This window comes from Chrysochloris asiatica, unplaced genomic scaffold (assembly GCF_000296735.1).
Source record: "Chrysochloris asiatica unplaced genomic scaffold, ChrAsi1.0 scaffold00106, whole genome shotgun sequence".
NCBI classification, from domain to species: Eukaryota; Metazoa; Chordata; class Mammalia; order Afrosoricida; family Chrysochloridae; genus Chrysochloris; species Chrysochloris asiatica.
Window position 1 is genome coordinate 8,161,240 of NW_006408624.1, and position 16,436 is coordinate 8,177,675.

General features: G+C 46.4%; 1 protein-coding gene across 2 annotated transcripts; it reads right to left on the reverse strand.

Annotated features, from left to right (window-relative positions):
* Positions 1-1,681: 1,681 nt before the first annotated feature.
* Positions 1,682-15,785, reverse strand: PABPC4 (poly(A) binding protein, cytoplasmic 4 (inducible form)). 2 transcript variants are annotated; one of them, XM_006867574.1, is made up of 16 exons: positions 15,563-15,785; positions 12,930-13,123; positions 11,786-11,901; positions 10,514-10,653; positions 10,221-10,315; positions 9,454-9,591; positions 8,810-8,905; positions 6,293-6,565; positions 5,917-6,004; positions 5,676-5,747; positions 5,067-5,153; positions 4,846-4,973; positions 3,602-3,695; positions 3,352-3,482; positions 3,069-3,171; positions 1,682-1,975 (listed from the first exon to the last, which is right to left on the reverse strand). In XM_006867574.1, the coding sequence occupies exons 1-15, from the start codon at positions 15,753-15,755 to the stop codon at positions 3,082-3,084; spliced, it is 1,935 nt and encodes a 644-aa protein (XP_006867636.1). In that variant the 5' UTR covers positions 15,756-15,785; the 3' UTR covers positions 1,682-1,975; positions 3,069-3,081. The 2 variants fall into 2 exon arrangements, with proteins under 2 accessions (XP_006867636.1, XP_006867637.1); XM_006867575.1 differs by lacking the exons at positions 1,682-1,975; positions 5,067-5,153 and having other exon boundaries at positions 3,082-3,171; positions 5,628-5,747; positions 15,563-15,755.
* Positions 15,786-16,436: the final 651 nt, after the last annotated feature.

Here is a 16,436-nt window from a genome sequence, read left to right on the forward strand (position 1 = left end):
AGTGCCTACTTTTGAATGAAGAAATCCTGGTGGTGCAATGGTTAAGTGCTCATCTAACTGGAAGGTCAGTGGTTTGAAAGTGGGTTGAACTTATGCAGAGAAAAAAACTTGGTGATCTGCTCCCAGATGTATTTTGGAACGCCTAGGTGTGGCATTGTTGTTAAATACCGTCAAGTCGGTTCCGACCCATAGCGACCCTGTACAGGGTTTCCGAGGGTGTAAATCTTTACGGAAGTAGAAAGCCTAGGTGTGGCGTAGTGGATACGAATTGGGGTGCGAACCTTAAGGTCAGCAGTTCGAAGTGACCAGCCGCTGCGTGGGAAAAAAAGGCTTTCTGCTCTCGTAAGGATTTACAGCCTCGGAAACCCTGTATAGGGTGGCTATGGGTTGGAACCAACTCGCCAGCACTTAACAGGTGGGTTAATGCACTGGACTGCAAGATTGGTTTGAACCACAAGGTTGGTGGTTCAAGCTCACCAGCTGCTCCTCTGAAACCCTGTTAAGAGTCACTCTGGGTGGGAACCGACTCAACAACACAATCCACTATCAACACTGCATATACTCCTGCATACCCTCACTTTAGTCATCTGCTAGTACATTTTCATTGATTTAGGATTGTTGATAGCACTTTTGTTGTTCCCTTTTACTTCCTTTGTCCTTAGTTTTGTGTGGATTTCCCCCATATTGTTAAAGGCTTCCTGTATAGGGTTTCTGAGGCAGCCCACCTTGTGATTCAAACCGACCTTTCAGTCCAGTAATTAGATCTTTTAGGGCCCCACATTTAGGGTGAGACCTTGTGGAAAAGGGGGTGCTTACCACAAGTAGAAAGAACAAGTTGGCTGGCACACTCCAGGACAGACATATGGCTTGACCTTGATTGGGTTAATCACAAAATAACATTTACAATTGTTTGTTGTAGTCACTCAGATCTCTATCTAGAACTCCTAGGAAATCTAGTCAACTGTTTGCTTCCAGGATGGTGGTGGTTATGTGCAATGGAGTTGGTCCCACTCAGGGTTTCCGAGGCTATAAATCTTTACGGGAGCAGACTCATCTTTCTCCCTCAAACAGCTGGTAGTTTCCAAGCACTGACCTTGAGGTTTGCAGCCTGATTTGTAACCACTACGCCACCAGAGCTCTGCTTCCTGGACAGACTGTAGGAAAGGGGACTGGGCAAACTTTGTGTGACACTGTCCAACTAACATGCCTGACTTCTTGAGAAACTTAACCCTGTGTCCTTGGGCCAGCCCTACTCTGCCTCAAAATTTCCGGCGCCAGATCCAAGGTCTATTCTGACCACACCAGATTCTTATTCCCTATTAAGTTAAACAAGGTCAATAAAGTACTTTAATATTAAAGAATATAATGGGACACAATCATCTTTTAACAGTTCTGCATACCTTGCCAGTTCTGACTCATAGGGTTTCTGAAGAGCAGCTGGTGGGTCTGAACCACTGACCTAGTGGTTACAGTCCAATGCTTAAACTACAGTGCCACACCAGGACTCCTTGCATACCCTGTTAACCCAAAATTGGCTGGTATAGGATAAGAAATTATACAGAAGTTTCTTTGATCCTATTTACATTTCTTAAATCTTATAATGAAAACTAGGATTTACAGAATTCAATTGTGTAGTTGGCTTAACATGGAGAAAACAAAGACAGTTTTATGGAGGTTTTTCTTCTTTATTGAGAAACTTAAGACTTGGGTACATCAAATAAAACCAATTTCTGGGGGAAAAAAATCAAAACCCACAATAGAAAAAAAAAAAAGTTAACATTATCTGGGCTATGTCAAAACCCAGAGAATATATTTGTATAATTGAAAAATTCTAGGTGTTTCATAATTGACCTTTTGATACAAAATGACCTATTAAATTTGCAATTTGTGGTTCTTGATGTTGAGGTCCATAGGACAAGCTACAAGTCTTCAAACGAGCTGAAATCCAGGAGGGGTTTTATTTGGCTTTTGAATCCTGAAATGAGAAGTACCAATGTTAAGTACAGCATCAAAATAACTGCTCCAGGGATAAAGAATTCATTGAAATCTGTCTGATAAAATAAGGTTCCCAAAAGCAGAGTTTCTATCTCAGAACTATTGACACTTTGGGGCTGGATAATCCTGTGTTGTGGAAAATTTCTTTTGTATTTGTATGAAGTTGAGCACCATCCCTGACCTCTACCCAGTAACTTATCCCCCAGATGTGACAAATGTCTCCAGGCCACTGGAGGCCATTGTTGAAAACCTCATCTAGAAGCTGGCTACTGGTATATCCCACCTCTTCTGCCATCCTGTACACTCAAAGCCTCTGTGGTCCTCTTGCTTACGCTTTAATGAGAGAGAGCTCCTAGACCCTTGGGAGTCCCTGGCGTGGCACTGGGGTTGTATGTGCTGGACTGCAAAGTCGTTTGAACTGTAAGGTCAGCGGTTCAAGTTCATCAGCCATTCTTCACAAACCTGATGCAGGGTGGCTACTGACTGGAACCCACCCATGGCACTTAAAAGCAACAGAGCCCCTGAGGTGTGCCTACTCCAAGGCACACCCACCTCCACACTAGCTCTACCTTGCCCTATAGTTGACTCTTTCCATCTGGAGGCAACCACCAGTCCTTGTTAAGCTTTACTCACCCAAGCCCCTTCAGGCAAAGGTTGTAGCCCTCCCGAATCCAGTTCAGACTGGAACACACCCTGTAACTGTAGTCAGTTATCTCCCACTAGATCAAGATCCTTGATGCCAAGGGCTTATAACCCTTTGTGTCTCCAGAGCTAAGCAGTCCTCCTCAAACTCAGGAAAGCCCAGGAAGCGAATGCTCAGAGTGGAGGCTTTGAGATCTGAGTAAGAGAACCCTTTATGACCCATTGCTATTCCAAACCAATAAGGTCACTTGAGAAGGATCCTTCTAGAGAAAACTTTGTTCCTTATAATTCAAAACCAGGACAATTCCCTTTTCGTCCCCACACTACGTTTATGACAGAAAAGGCCCAGGTTTTAGCCTGCCTAAATTATCAAAAGTGGCTCTATATAAAAACCCCAAATTCTTTCAGGAAGAAAAAATAGCCAAACATACATTATTTCCTTGTCTAAGAGGTAGCAGCAGTAACAGCGCCCACTTTCTGGGCAGCTTCTTTCTTGGCATGATGAGCCTGTAGAACCGCCACAGCTTCATCCACCTGTGAGAAATCACCAGCAGGTCAATGGTATGACAGGCCCTGGACCGCCCGGGTGCTGACTACTTTCCCAAATACCCACAGAAGCAGACTTCAAATCACAAAGCACCAGTTAAGTCAAGGGGACAAGGACTCCTTCTCCTGACCCAGTGAGGACAACCCTTGAACTCAATACCAGTTCACCTTTGAGCGGAGAGATTCGGGAGACTCCAGCATGTGTAGCAGCTCAGAGTTGTCAATCTCCAGCAACATTCCCGTAATCTTTCCAGCAAGGTTTGCATGCATTGTTTGGATAAGTGGAAACAAACGTTCTCCTGTGGGAAGGATGTTTATAAGAAAAAGTCTGATCAAATCAGTGAAGAGCGGATGCTGGAGTTGATTGAGGCCAACCCCAGGCTTGGGTCTCTCTTCTGCAGGTCAGTGGGTCACTCACCTAGCATCTGCTTCTGTTCTTGTGGGGGTGCTGCAGCCAGCATAGAGGCGGTCAGGGGCTCCTGTCCCTGCACGTGGACTGCAGGCTGTGGGGCCTGGAACCAGGAGGGGCAGGTTAGCAACCAAGGAAAGGACACTTCACTATGGTGTAGGTTAAGACATCCCAACCACTCCAAAAACATACAAGATGGCATGCATGCTGAGAACTAATTTCAGTCCTTAGGGATTTAGGGTGAAGAAAAAATATAATCAAATACAGTAAAAATCGTGAAATAAACCTCTACTACTAGGCGGAGGCCTGGTGTGCTGCTGTAGGATAATACACTGGACTGCAAAGTTGGCAGTTATAGGTCAGAACCAACTCGATGGCACTTACCAATAATACTAGGCAAGGATTTCCTGACATAAGGTCACTTAATTTACACAAGGTTACTCAAGAATTTGAAGCCTTCTTACACAAGGCTATAGTGAACATCTGCTATGTAGCCTTTCCCTGAAATTTTTCTTAACAGACACTGGGCCAAAGGATATACATATCAGAATGTACCATTATAACTCACATCACCTTTATTCTATACCTTTTATCAAATGTTTCATCAACATGCAATGTCAAGGTCAGTCAGAGCCTTAAAAGTAGGCAGAAGGCATTGTTACATAGCAGCCAGTTCTTGAAAATTTCAAACTTAGAACGCATGAGGGCAGGAAGAAGGTTAAAGAGGAAATCTAAGCAGCTGATGTGTCTTACAGGTGAATGCAGCTCCTCCACTGCACACCAATACTGAGCCTTGAGACCAACTAGCTGCAGCCTGGCTCACCTTTAGTGGGCCACAGCTCTGGAGATAATGCAGGTCTCAGCTGAGAAACAGCAAAGATCTGAAGCTAAACATCTAGTTTATAAGACTCGGCTTCTTTCCCGTCTTAAATGTACCTGGCATCTTACTGGACAGCTAAGGATCAAATAGGCCAATGGATGGGAACCTGACCTGGAAGTGCGAAAAGCTGAGCACTTTTTTTGTTGTAAAAACAAATAAGGCAAAAAGTGCCAGGACACTAAACACAATTTATATTTGTGTTTACTTGTTATGCCCCTCAGGGACAGTCAGTGTTTGAGGAATTCACCACGCAGAACACAGCCCCCTGACACACAACAGGCACCAGAGACCTGCTGAAGGAACCAAAGCAAAGCACCGTTCAAATGGAGAGAAGCAGAAAAATCCTTGTAGCATTTTGCATGCTGGACCTCACCTGCAGAGGCTGCATTGCAGGATGAGGGCTGCGGACGCTGGAGGCATATTTATATGGTACCACAGTCCGAGGAGCAGCAGCAGCTACGGCAGCCCGAGGTGCTAAGTTTTGCACAGCTGTGGGAACACCTTAGGAAAAAAAAGAACAGAATTAAAGTCCATCAGTCTGGGCAAAGACCCGTAAAATCCCATCTTTCCCCATCTCTGTGCATCCAATACCACCTCCAGACTGGCAGCTGTCAGTCAGCCCTTGCTGGGCGGCACCAGCCCCACCAAAGTCCATAGCCAAGCGGTCCGGGCACTCAGACCCTACAACAGACCAGCAAATGCACATCAGTGTTGGCAGCAGCTGTCCAACTGGCCACGTCCCACGGAAGGAGCAATTCCAAAGCATGTTCACACAACACACAATCATACACGGGGGCTGCTGGGGGTGTCACTACTGCTACTTTGAAGAGCCAACCAGTAATATACAACTCTTTTCCACATCTCAGAAAGCATGATCTATTCCGTGAAAAGTAATTTCCTAGAAGAACAGGCTGCCTCAGTAGTCATCCAGCTAACAGACCGCTACAGTCCATCTCTTTCGCATGTGAGTCACCGATGAGCGCAGAAATGCTAAAAGCAACAGTTCTAGAACTTCTCTGACCCCTAAAGTACCTACCTAACCACACAATTAAAATGACAGAACCAGGACACGAAAAACTATGTATGGCTTGGCCAGGTCTAGTCGTCCTGACTCCCTCCTCCCCGGACAATACTTCTCAAGGCCAGTTTGCTCACCGACTCTCTGAGTGGAAGTAGGGAGGCCACGAGAGGCCGGAGCATTACCAGTTGGAGCCAGGTGGCGAAGAGTTGGACGAGGCCCAGACTGGCGTATAGCACTTGGCATTCCTTGGAAGCCTGGCAAAAAACACCAAAAAAATTTGCACATAGCTGACAAGCCTGAAGGTAGGGCCTAAGCATTCCCCCTTCTTAAAAGGCCTTTCTCTGGGAGGTTGCGAACAGGAAAGGCAGGGGAAGCCAGGATAGTTATATCCTGGGAGATGAAGTCATCATTTCCCCCACCTACCTTGAGGTCTCCCACCTTGCTGCCAGCGTGGATTAGGCCTCATCTGTGCTAGTTGGTTAGGTGTGTAATATGGTGGTCTTCCCTGAGTCTGTAATAAAGAACAGCATCCAAGACCCTTTAAGGGTCTGAACCCACACCAGAGCATCTCACTAGCAAGGAGGCCTTGGGCTGTTTATTCAGAATAAAGGCTGGAACTTGCAAGCTGATTTTCTTATTCTGTAGTGTACTCAGACCAAACCATGGGAACATCCTGGAGACCTTTACTGACATTCTGAAAACTCCAGTATCAAAAAATCACTCCCTGCCCCCACTGCACATTCCTGGAGCAGATGACAGTAGGTAGGATCCAAAAAGCCATGAGCACCCAAAGACCCACCTGTGGAACTGCTGGCACAAAGTAGCCACCAGCTGCAGGCTGAAACTGATTTAAGATGGCGTTGGCAGGGAGTGCTCTCATTCCTGCCACCCGCTGCATGTACTGGTTGGTCAGGTGAGCCTTTCTCTCTTCCTTCCTCTGGGCCAGGGCAACATACAGTGGCTTAGAGCCTACAATGCGTCCATTCATCTCAGTGACTGCTTTGGTTGCCTCTTCGGGAGATGAGAAACAGACGAAGCCAAACCCTTTGCTTCTCCCATCCTCCAGCATCACCTACAAAACAAAAGAATGGCTATTCAAGAAAAAGCTCTATGTGCATTAAGGGGGTTAGAAGGGCAGGTACTTCAGAAGTGTTAGAAAAGCTGGGCACCACTGCAAGGGTTAAATTACTATGCTGGGCCAGGGATTTTCTACCTTAACTTAGGAAGTTCTTCTGACCAAGGAAGGCACAACCTGAGGATAGGACCTACAGGCATTTCAGGTGATCTTAAGGTTCCCAGATGCTTTACACTGTGGCTAGTGGTTGAACCAGCAACACACACACGTTTCCTGATACTCTATTGTCATTTTCTCCCTTGCGGAGCACTGTAGGATAGGCATTGGGCTACTATCCACAAGGTTGGCAGTTCAAACCACCTGACACTCTCAAAAACACTATACAGAGTTGCTGAGCTAGAACTGACTTGATGGCACAAAAAACTTCCCAAAGAATCCTGGGCCCTTTGATTGACACCATTGTCAAACAGCATGGGATTCAACATGGCTTTCTTTTAAATGTTTGAGTTTTGCATTTAAAAAGTCATCTGAAGGGACAAGATCAGGGCTACAGGATGGATAGTGAGGTTTTCCCAATGAAATACTCTAGGTCAGACCTGGCTGCCCTCAAAAAAATGTGGAAGTGCTTGTCATGAAGGAATATTCCACAGCACAACTTTCCTGCCTTCAAACGAATGCAGTTGCCAATTTTCTTAAAACTTCTTAAGTCCTTGTGATTGTCCTGTGTCCTGAGAACATCTATCAAGATTATCCTTTGTTGTTAAGTGCCATCGAGTCGATTCCGACCCATAGCAACACTGTATAGGGTTTCCGAGGAGCAGCTGATGAGCTTGAACCACTGACCCTGCCAGCTTTGCAGTCTGGCACATTAACCCCCAGCGCCACACCAGGACTCCCTTTAGGAATCCTAAAACATCACTGCCATAACCTTCTTGAGCTAATCTCTGTCTTGAATTCAATTGGCCTAGCAGATCCCCTTGTAGGTTTCTCTGAAGGCACACTAGTTAGACTAAGACAAGTTGTGTCTGTAGTCATCCACGGGTGACTGTGTGTGTGTGTGTTTTTGTTTTTGTTTTTTTTAGTTTTCTTTAACTTTTTGTTCTTGGCTATGCATGCATGATCTGGAATCCAAGTAGCAACACTTTGACTCACCCTCATATATGTGCATGGCACCATTTTGTAGTAACTCACTGGAGTTTTCTAAAGCTGGGGACATGGACCTAAATACATGTCAGCTTATCAACTCTACAAGGCCAGCCAGTAAGATGTGTGAGGAGAATGCAGCACCATGTTCCTGAAAATGGTGCTATGATTACAACATGTCTCTTCTGTGCTCTTCTTGCCAATGCCAGCTAGATTACTACGCAAATAAGCATGGAAAGACTATCAGTCATTGTACTGACAGGGTGGTTAAGACAGAGGAGCAAGAAACTGGGGGAGCCCCAGGCATAGCTTGTGCCTTTAAGCCAACTCTCCCTATTGCACATGATTATCTTCATTAACACCCCCAGGTTAAGTGGTGTACATGACAGCTGAGAAAGGGCCCCTACACCTTTAGCAGCCCATCTAGCCCTTTTTCTCTTCACCTAAGGGCTCTCTGAAATCTGGTGTACTTTTGTGTCAGCAGGAGCAGCACTGCAGACGTCACACTCCCAAGGACACTCAGTATACTATCCTCATGTAACCAATATTCTTTTGCTCAAGGACTCCATCCTTATCTTTAAAATAGAAGTTGCCCTGCAAACTCAGTTGGTAGGATTATCAGAGAAAAATCAAGCAATGAGGCACACTGCAAAACTATATAGAGAAATAGTCCACCCCATTTGTCTTGCTGAAGGCCAAATGTTCCCAACTCCAGTTCCTAAGTCCTCAAAACCCCCTCTCAGGAAGGAGTGTGGCAGAGTTGTAGAGACAGGCCCCAAGGCAAATGGAAACTACCCGTCTGGATTTCCTCTGCTCATACTGTAGCACCATCTGTCCCCACACCAGCACGAGGCAGCAGAGAATGGGAAAGATTCAGGTGCACTGGGGGTCGGATGCATTTCCATACTCCAGTATTTGGGAGAGAGTACAATGTTCACATGATGAAGTGTCATCTTCCAGAGCATACTCATATTCCGAAGGGTAACTGGTAGCTACCCCTAGAGGTTAGCACAATTTAGATCCTATTCCTTCAATGAGACAAATGCCAATGAACCTCTAAATTTCTCTTTCAGTATCCAAATCTCAGTAGGAAAATACCTTAGCACTCGTGATTGACCCAAAAGGAGAAAACTCTTTCCTTAGCTTCTCATCATCAATGGTGTCATCCAAATTCTTAATGTAAAGGTTCACCCCCTGAAAAAGAAGCATCACTGTTAATTGTACTTCTGTAACCCTAATACTCTGAGACAGGGATTGTCAAAGTGTGCTCATTAGTTCAGAAGCAGCATCACTGGGAGCTTGTTAGAAATACAGATTCTCATGCTAGATCACAACCTAAGAAAGCAGCAACTCTGGGGCTGGGACCGAACGATCCACATGTTAACGAGCCTGCAGGATGTAAATTGAGAAACCACTGCCCTGAGATTGACAGGACCAGCAATGCAGTCACTTGGCTTTCCCCACAGCTGCTCTGGCCGCTCTATCTAGAGCTTACCCTTCACCTCAGTGGGTTCTTGCCACCATTCCATATAAAGGGGAATTTAAGTAAAAGGTGCCCCTTTTGCCCTGCTTTATAACTACTGCCCTATCTGGTAGGCATATAATTTTAAACATGATACTCTTGGGAGAAAAGCAAGGAAGCACACTCCAAATCCCTAATGAAAATGCCTGCTGAATAAGGCTGCTGTGCAAACACTTCATAGTAAAATTCCCTTGGGTAGGCTGGGCCAAGACCACCTCACCTGATATCGACTAATTCTCTCCTGTTTCAGCTGCTCAAATTTCCGTTTTAACTCAGCCTGCCGTTCCACTTTCTTCTGTGCACGGCCTACGAAGATGACTTTCCCACTTATTTCTTTTCCATTCATCTCTTCCACAGCCTAGGAAGAAAATACAGGTCTTTAAATCAAGATGTTAAAACTGGGGGGCTGGAGGTCTAAAAGTCCCACCAACTATTCTGGGGGAAAGAAACCTTTCCTGGAAGGCAAAAAACTAATTCATTCCAATCTCTGAAGTCTACTAAGCAATTCCATACTCCTCATCTGTAAAACGGGATTGTTTCATTGGGTTTCTGGTCCAAATACAGGGAAAAAACGGTATTGTATAAATATGAGTATGGTAGAAATAGGCCTAGGTTTATAATCTGGTTTTCACTGAACTTGTTTCTTTTGTGAAGTAAGATAGGTCAGTACTCTGCCAGTAAGGAGCTGCTACGCTGATATCAAATCAGCAACTCTGGGCGGGAAAACACTTATCCTGTTCTTTCAACCCACAGGGCTAGACAATACAGTTAAAGTAAAGGTATGTGCCAAGCACTCTGCAAAGAGTTAAAATGATATGAACACATGTAACTATTAGATAATTTCAAAGCATAGTAACTGTGCCCACCACAACTAGATATCTACTCGAGACCATTCCAACTCCACTGTGCTAACAATAAGAAAGTCCTGTCCTCATGCCCTAAGCCAGTGGGGCTACCACTACCTACAGACCCTGATGGTATTCTCACCTTATTGGCATCTTCATGTTTTTCGTAACTCACAAAGCCAAAGCCTTTGGATTTCCCACTGGGATCTCTCATCACCTTGACACTTAGGGTCTTACCTATTACCAAAGGACAGAACTATTAGTAACACCATCTCTTCTGCAGCTTAAGGAGTGCATGCTTCTAGATAGCTACTTGACGCCAACCACTTGCTGAACCCATATGGTCTACAAGACAGACAGAGGCACTATGTCTGGCCTTCTAATTAATTCCAAGCAGCTCAGATAGTCTTGGGGATGAGATGCGGTAGGACTTACCGAACTGGCTGAATAGCTCTTTCAGACTCTCATCATCCACTTCTTCCCCAAAGTTCTTGATATAAACATTGGTGAATTCCTTGGCTTTGGCTCCAAGTTCAGCTTCCCGCTCTTTTCGAGACTTAAATCTGCCCACAAACCTAAAAAGAAACCAGGAAAACCAGTGATCACCCAGAAGGACCAAATAATGATTTCCAGGGGCATGAAGGAATCTGGAGCATGCGCAAAGACGCCACCTTCCTGCAGAAAGTATGAGGCAGGACTTTCCTGCAAGGACCAATCCCCAGGGCTCCTGGCTTAGACCAGGGCTACTTCTACCACACACATCACACTGCCTTTGTGAAGGAACCTGATGACATAGACAGAACCATATTCTTTTTAAATGTTCATTTCTGTGCATCTAGGTAAATGCATAGAAAAAGTCTGGAAGGATACAAGCCAATTATCGGTGGTTGTTTAATCCTGGAAGGAGTCAGACGATTGGGAGTGAATTAGGAATTAACCTTTGCGGTTTTAGTTATTTTTGGAATTGTTTCCCAAATACTGCAAAATATTTCTTCTAGTGATGCCTGTGAAACACCTGAGTGCCAAGCACATAGATCAGTGCAGCCTATCCTCTGATCTACTCAAGAGCACAAAGGACAGACAGGGTTGTTTCATGCCAAGACTCACTGTCCCACTTCCTCCCCCAGTGTGGAACTCCCCCTTCTCTCCACAGTAATAACGACAACACAACATTAAGGCCTGCTAGAACAGTGTCTTCTGCAATAGGATTTGTCATTAACTAAATTAAGCCTTATAGTAGAAAGCCACTGAATCCTAAGTTAGGATCAATTTGGAAATGACAACTAAGTCAGTGACCCATGTACACATTGAGTCATAGCAAGGGGCCAAGGGCACATGACTAATATACAGCTCCTGGTCAGTCCAGGGCCCTCTCCACTCTGCCACTGGCCAAGACCCCCGCTCAGAGTGGGCTCAGAGCTGCCTTCCAGCCAGCCCCAGTTGCCAGATGCTCACAAAACCCACAGGCGAATGCTGTTAAGGGAGAGGTGGCAGGCAGGCTATGGCATGGGCAGGAAGCCCACCTTGGCGAGTCAAAAAGGGCTGCCATGGCTTGGGCAGGGAGACTCACCAGCCCTGGAGTGGAGAGGTAGGAGCAGGCCACACTTGGGCCGAGAACCAGTAGCCGCTTTGTGTGTGCCAGTTAATACCGAAGTGGGGCCACGGCTGGCTCATGCGATGGTTGTTGCTCCAGACTGGGACACTCACACTTTGCGGTCATTGAGGAGCATGCCATTCATCTTCTCGATGGCCTTGTCGGCAGCCTCTTGGGTCTCGAAGTGGACAAAGGCATAACCCTTAGAGCCGTTCTCATCACACACCACCTATTAAAGACAAGGTGGGCCATTTTAGCACCACTGGCCAGCTCTGAGCGATATGGGGAACTCATCTGTCTCTTACGCTGGGGTCTCCTGTTTTGAGATGGTTCTGGCCTATTTATGGGCAGACGGCAGCAAATAAAGCATTTGGCACAGTGCCAGACACCTAGTAAGCGCTTCATTTACAAATGGAAGCTACTATTATTAGGCTGCTTCTATTCCAAACACCTTCTTACTCACTTTCATTAAAAAAACATTTAAGACCTCTGGGCACAACCCTCAGTGCTGTAGCAAGATGAAACATTTTCCATTTCCATGAAGGACATGGGCATTTCAATCTAGTGTGGAGTCATGCATGGCACAGCAGACCTGGTGGCAGTGGATAAACACTTGACTGCTAACCAAAAGGTCTGTGATCCAAATCCACCAGCTGCTCCACAGAATAATGCCATGGCAGTCTGCTATCATAAAGATTGGTGGCTGGTGGTTTTGTACCATGAAGTTGGTTCCAACTCACAGTGACCTAGTAGATTTGAATTGCTGGCCTTGCAGTTTGCAACTCAATTCATAACCCATTACAACACTACCAGAGCTCCATCAAGACGGCAGGAAGCTCTACTCTGCCCTATAGTCAGTTTGAGTTAGAATTGGCTCAATGGCAGTGGGCTTGGTTTGGGCTTTGGTGAAATCAGACAGGTAAATAACACACCACAGAAAAGCCTTACAAAATGCTTCACACAAACAGATGTGAAATGATTAGACTAAAACCTCTTGGAGCCCCAAAGCATTTCTTTGTCGCCCACCCTCCGAAAAAAAATCTAAGGTCTTCCAAACCTAGAAAACCAGGAGTCTTCAGGCTGAGAGAATGAATGAAGGCATAAAAGCACCCACTAGATTATCAACAGGGAGTTTGTAGCATTCAGAGCCATTTCCAGCATTTTGAAAATTACCACATTCTCACTGCCCATTTCCAAGGCACTTTCCTGGTGTTTATTCAGTACTTATTCTGCTGAAATTGTTTCATCAGTGTTTACCTTGCAGGACAGAATGTTTCCAAAAGCAGAAAAAGTATCATAAAGTGCCTTGTTATCTATGGATTTGTCCAGGTTCTTGATGAAGACATTTCCCACACCAGATTTTCTCAAAGAGGGATCCCTTTGTGACCACATGATTCGGATTGGCTTTCCCTTAATCACATCAAAGTTCATGGTGTCCAGAGCCCGCTCCGCTGTAGGAGAAACACATTCAGTGGAAGAATACAAAACCGTACTCTCAGGTAGGTAAGTAGGTTACTGTCACAAATTACTCCAGGACTTTCCAAGGTAACCACTTTGGAAAAAAAAGCTACTCAATTAAAATGAAAGGGCACCAAATTCCTACAGCCCATTTATTACTGAGGGTAAAATGTTGTTAGGTGTTGTCAAGCCAGTCACAACTCATAAATAAAGATTGTGTAGGGTATGGTGCTGTGGGTTAATTCGCTGGACTGCCAAGTCAGTGTGAACTTTAAGGTCAGTGGTTCAAGCTCACTAGTTGCTCCTAGGAAACCCTATACAGGGTCTCTATGGGTCAGAAGCAACTCAATGGCACTTAAAAAACAACATAGGGTTTCCAAGGAGTGACTGGTGGGTTTGAACTGCGGACCTTGCGGTTTAGCAGTTTAGTGCTTATCCTACAGTGCCATACCAGAACTTGTAAATTCCAGCTAACCACTCTAATTCATGATAGGAAGCTGGATCCTTTCTAGTCCAAGTCCTTGTTGGGTAAAGGGGCTAAACAAGAGAATCTAAACGGCCTTGTAGGACCCACATTCAAACTTCCCTCATATTTGACTAGACTTCATCATTTATAAGAAACTGGCATTATTATAATACAATGGATTGCCAACCATTCTGCCTAGCCTGAAAGTAGAGGCTTCGTAGTTCCCAAGTCTTTGGAACCTGGCAGCACTTAAGGGGGTATTCACATGAAGCTACCTGAATTCTATGCACTTCCAAGATTCCAACTGCCCAAGTGCCTTGGAATCCTTCCTTAGTTTGCCAACCAAGTAAATGTTAGCACTGTGGAGACCATGTAAAAGATCAAAAACTAAAATAACCACCTGCCAGCCAGCAACACATTTCTTCACTGGACACCCAGACCTGACTTACACAATTATTTCATAGCAGTGACTTCACTAATGCAATGGCATCACCTAAAACTTCCTCCATGAGGGCATTTTAGACAGGGCTAGAGTGGGAGAGCTTTCTCCTGCTCTGCGGCAACATTCAGGAAATTTTCACCTCCATAAATTCAGGGGTCCAGTCAGTCAAGGGAGTATCTTCTATTCACTCTCGGGGAAAGGGGATACTGAACAGAGAATCTGTTGTGAGGATTATCAGAGATTCATGGCCTGGGACCCCAAGCGATTTTACTGATTAGTAGCAAAAGAGGCCATTATAATATAACTCCTCTTTCTATTTCAAGCCAGCACTGCAGAAGGCAAGTCGGCTTAGTCTGACAAATCTGACTGCACTTAAATATAGCAGGGAGAGGTCCTGCAGAGGTATGTGTTGGCAGACACATTGACCAACAGCTTCTGCTACTATCTAAGTGGCAGGACTTTTGTTCAGAAGAGGCAAGAAAGCAGGCAACAGTTAAGTGTTTGTACCCACTACTCCCTGACTAAAAAGGTCACTCAACCACTTTTGTGCTCGTACGTAGGGCAAGACAACTCAGCTAAGAAGACCAAGTCCAATTCTCTTGGTCTCATATGCACCTGGGGCAAATTACAATCTCTCTGCCTCAGGAACAGTGTGGGGACTTTGCCACAGAATAGTTTGTTTCTCCCAGTAATGGTCTCTGCAGTTGTTCCCTCTTAGTCTGGCATCACGTGCAGACCGATTAAGTTTCCTCTTGCCTCACTCCTGCCATGCCTGCAGCATACCTCACCACTGCTCCAATCTGGGGCAGCCAGAGCACTACACTGAGAGTCCCAACTTAGCCTCCAATTGCTGTTCAGATGGCAGGAAGTGAAAAGTGTCAATCGCTGTAGAGGTTAAGGTGATAATTCTCACCAGCCCCAACCCCCAACCCAGTGGGATTCCAGGTGGCACTTTCCCAGAAGAACTCCTCCTTCACCCAGTGGCAAACTTGCAGCCTGGGGACTTGGCATGGGTACTGACTGCACATGAGGCTGTAGGAGCAAATACAAATCCTTGCATAGAATTGTCCCCTGGCATCCTAGCCTGAGAGACCCCAGGCCAGGGCAAGGGTAGAGGAGGAGCCAGCAGTTTTACAATCTCAAATTTTTGCAGGGAATGGAATTTCAATCGTCCTATCTTTCTGGCAGGCCTGGGAGGGGCACAAGCCATACCTACTCACCAGGCAAGGGTCTCTAAAGCCCAGCCCCACTAAGCAGGATCACACACAATGGAATGGTAGGACTTCTCTGATCCCCTTTATGCATTCTTTCTGGGTTCCAACCCCACCTTCACTTCACCCAAGGTCACCCAGTTCGCAAGCGATAGAAGCCATCTGGTACAGGCCCCTGTTCTTAACCCCTGCTTGCATCAGGCCCCCCACTACTGGCTTTTGGGGCAACATGCTGCGTCGGTGATCCTTTTCATGAGTGGGGACTTGCCCAGATCCTTGAGACCCCAATTTTGTGGGGATAGCGTCTACTCACCGTCAGCCGGCTGCTGGAAGTTGACGTAAGCATAGCCCAGGGATCGGCGGGTGATCATATCACGGCAGACCCGGATGGACAGCACAGGCCCCGCAGGACTGAACTTTTCATACAGCATGGCCTCGGTGACGTCCGAGTGCAGGTCACCCACGTACAGGGAGGCCATGGGGTAGCTGCTGGCTGCAGCGTTCATCTCCCCGCCCCCCACCACCCCGATCCCCGCCAGGAGGACTTCTTTTAGGGATCACCACAGGACAAAAGAGGCTCTTGTTGGAGCTGTGGCCGCGCGGCGGCTCACAGGTGGCAAGAGTGAAGCTCTGGAGTCGGCTCAGACACACAGAAGACGGAAAATAGGAGTTCAGGGACAGCTCATAGGAGAGGATGCAAAACCCCAGACAAAAGGCACCCCAAAAAGCAATATGGCCCTTCTTAGGAGTTTGTAATTTGCAGCTGTCCCGGTTTGAACCTCCTAATTCCCAAAAAATATATATGTATTAAAATGGAGAGTCCTCTCCCCAATTCTTCAAGAGGCAACCAAATGCTGCCCTCGGCGGCCTTCGGGACACACGTTTCTCTATAAATATAGGCCTAGGGCTCTTGGCGGTTTAAAATTACAACAGCCAGGAGAAGAGGGAAACAAAATCTAGGTGGGTGCCGACTCCGCAAGCCCCAGGCGGGCGTGCGCGCAGCCGTCTCCCACGCCGGGCTCCGGGAAGGGCAGTGCGGACACGTGGTGCGCCCGGGCTGCCGGCGCGCGGGGGGCGAGGACGGCCGGCGGGGCGCGGGTGCGGAGGCTGCCACGCGGCGCGCGCGGATCGGGAGGGACGGACAGACGGACGCGCAGGGTCAGCGCAGAGACGCGTGGACGAGGGCA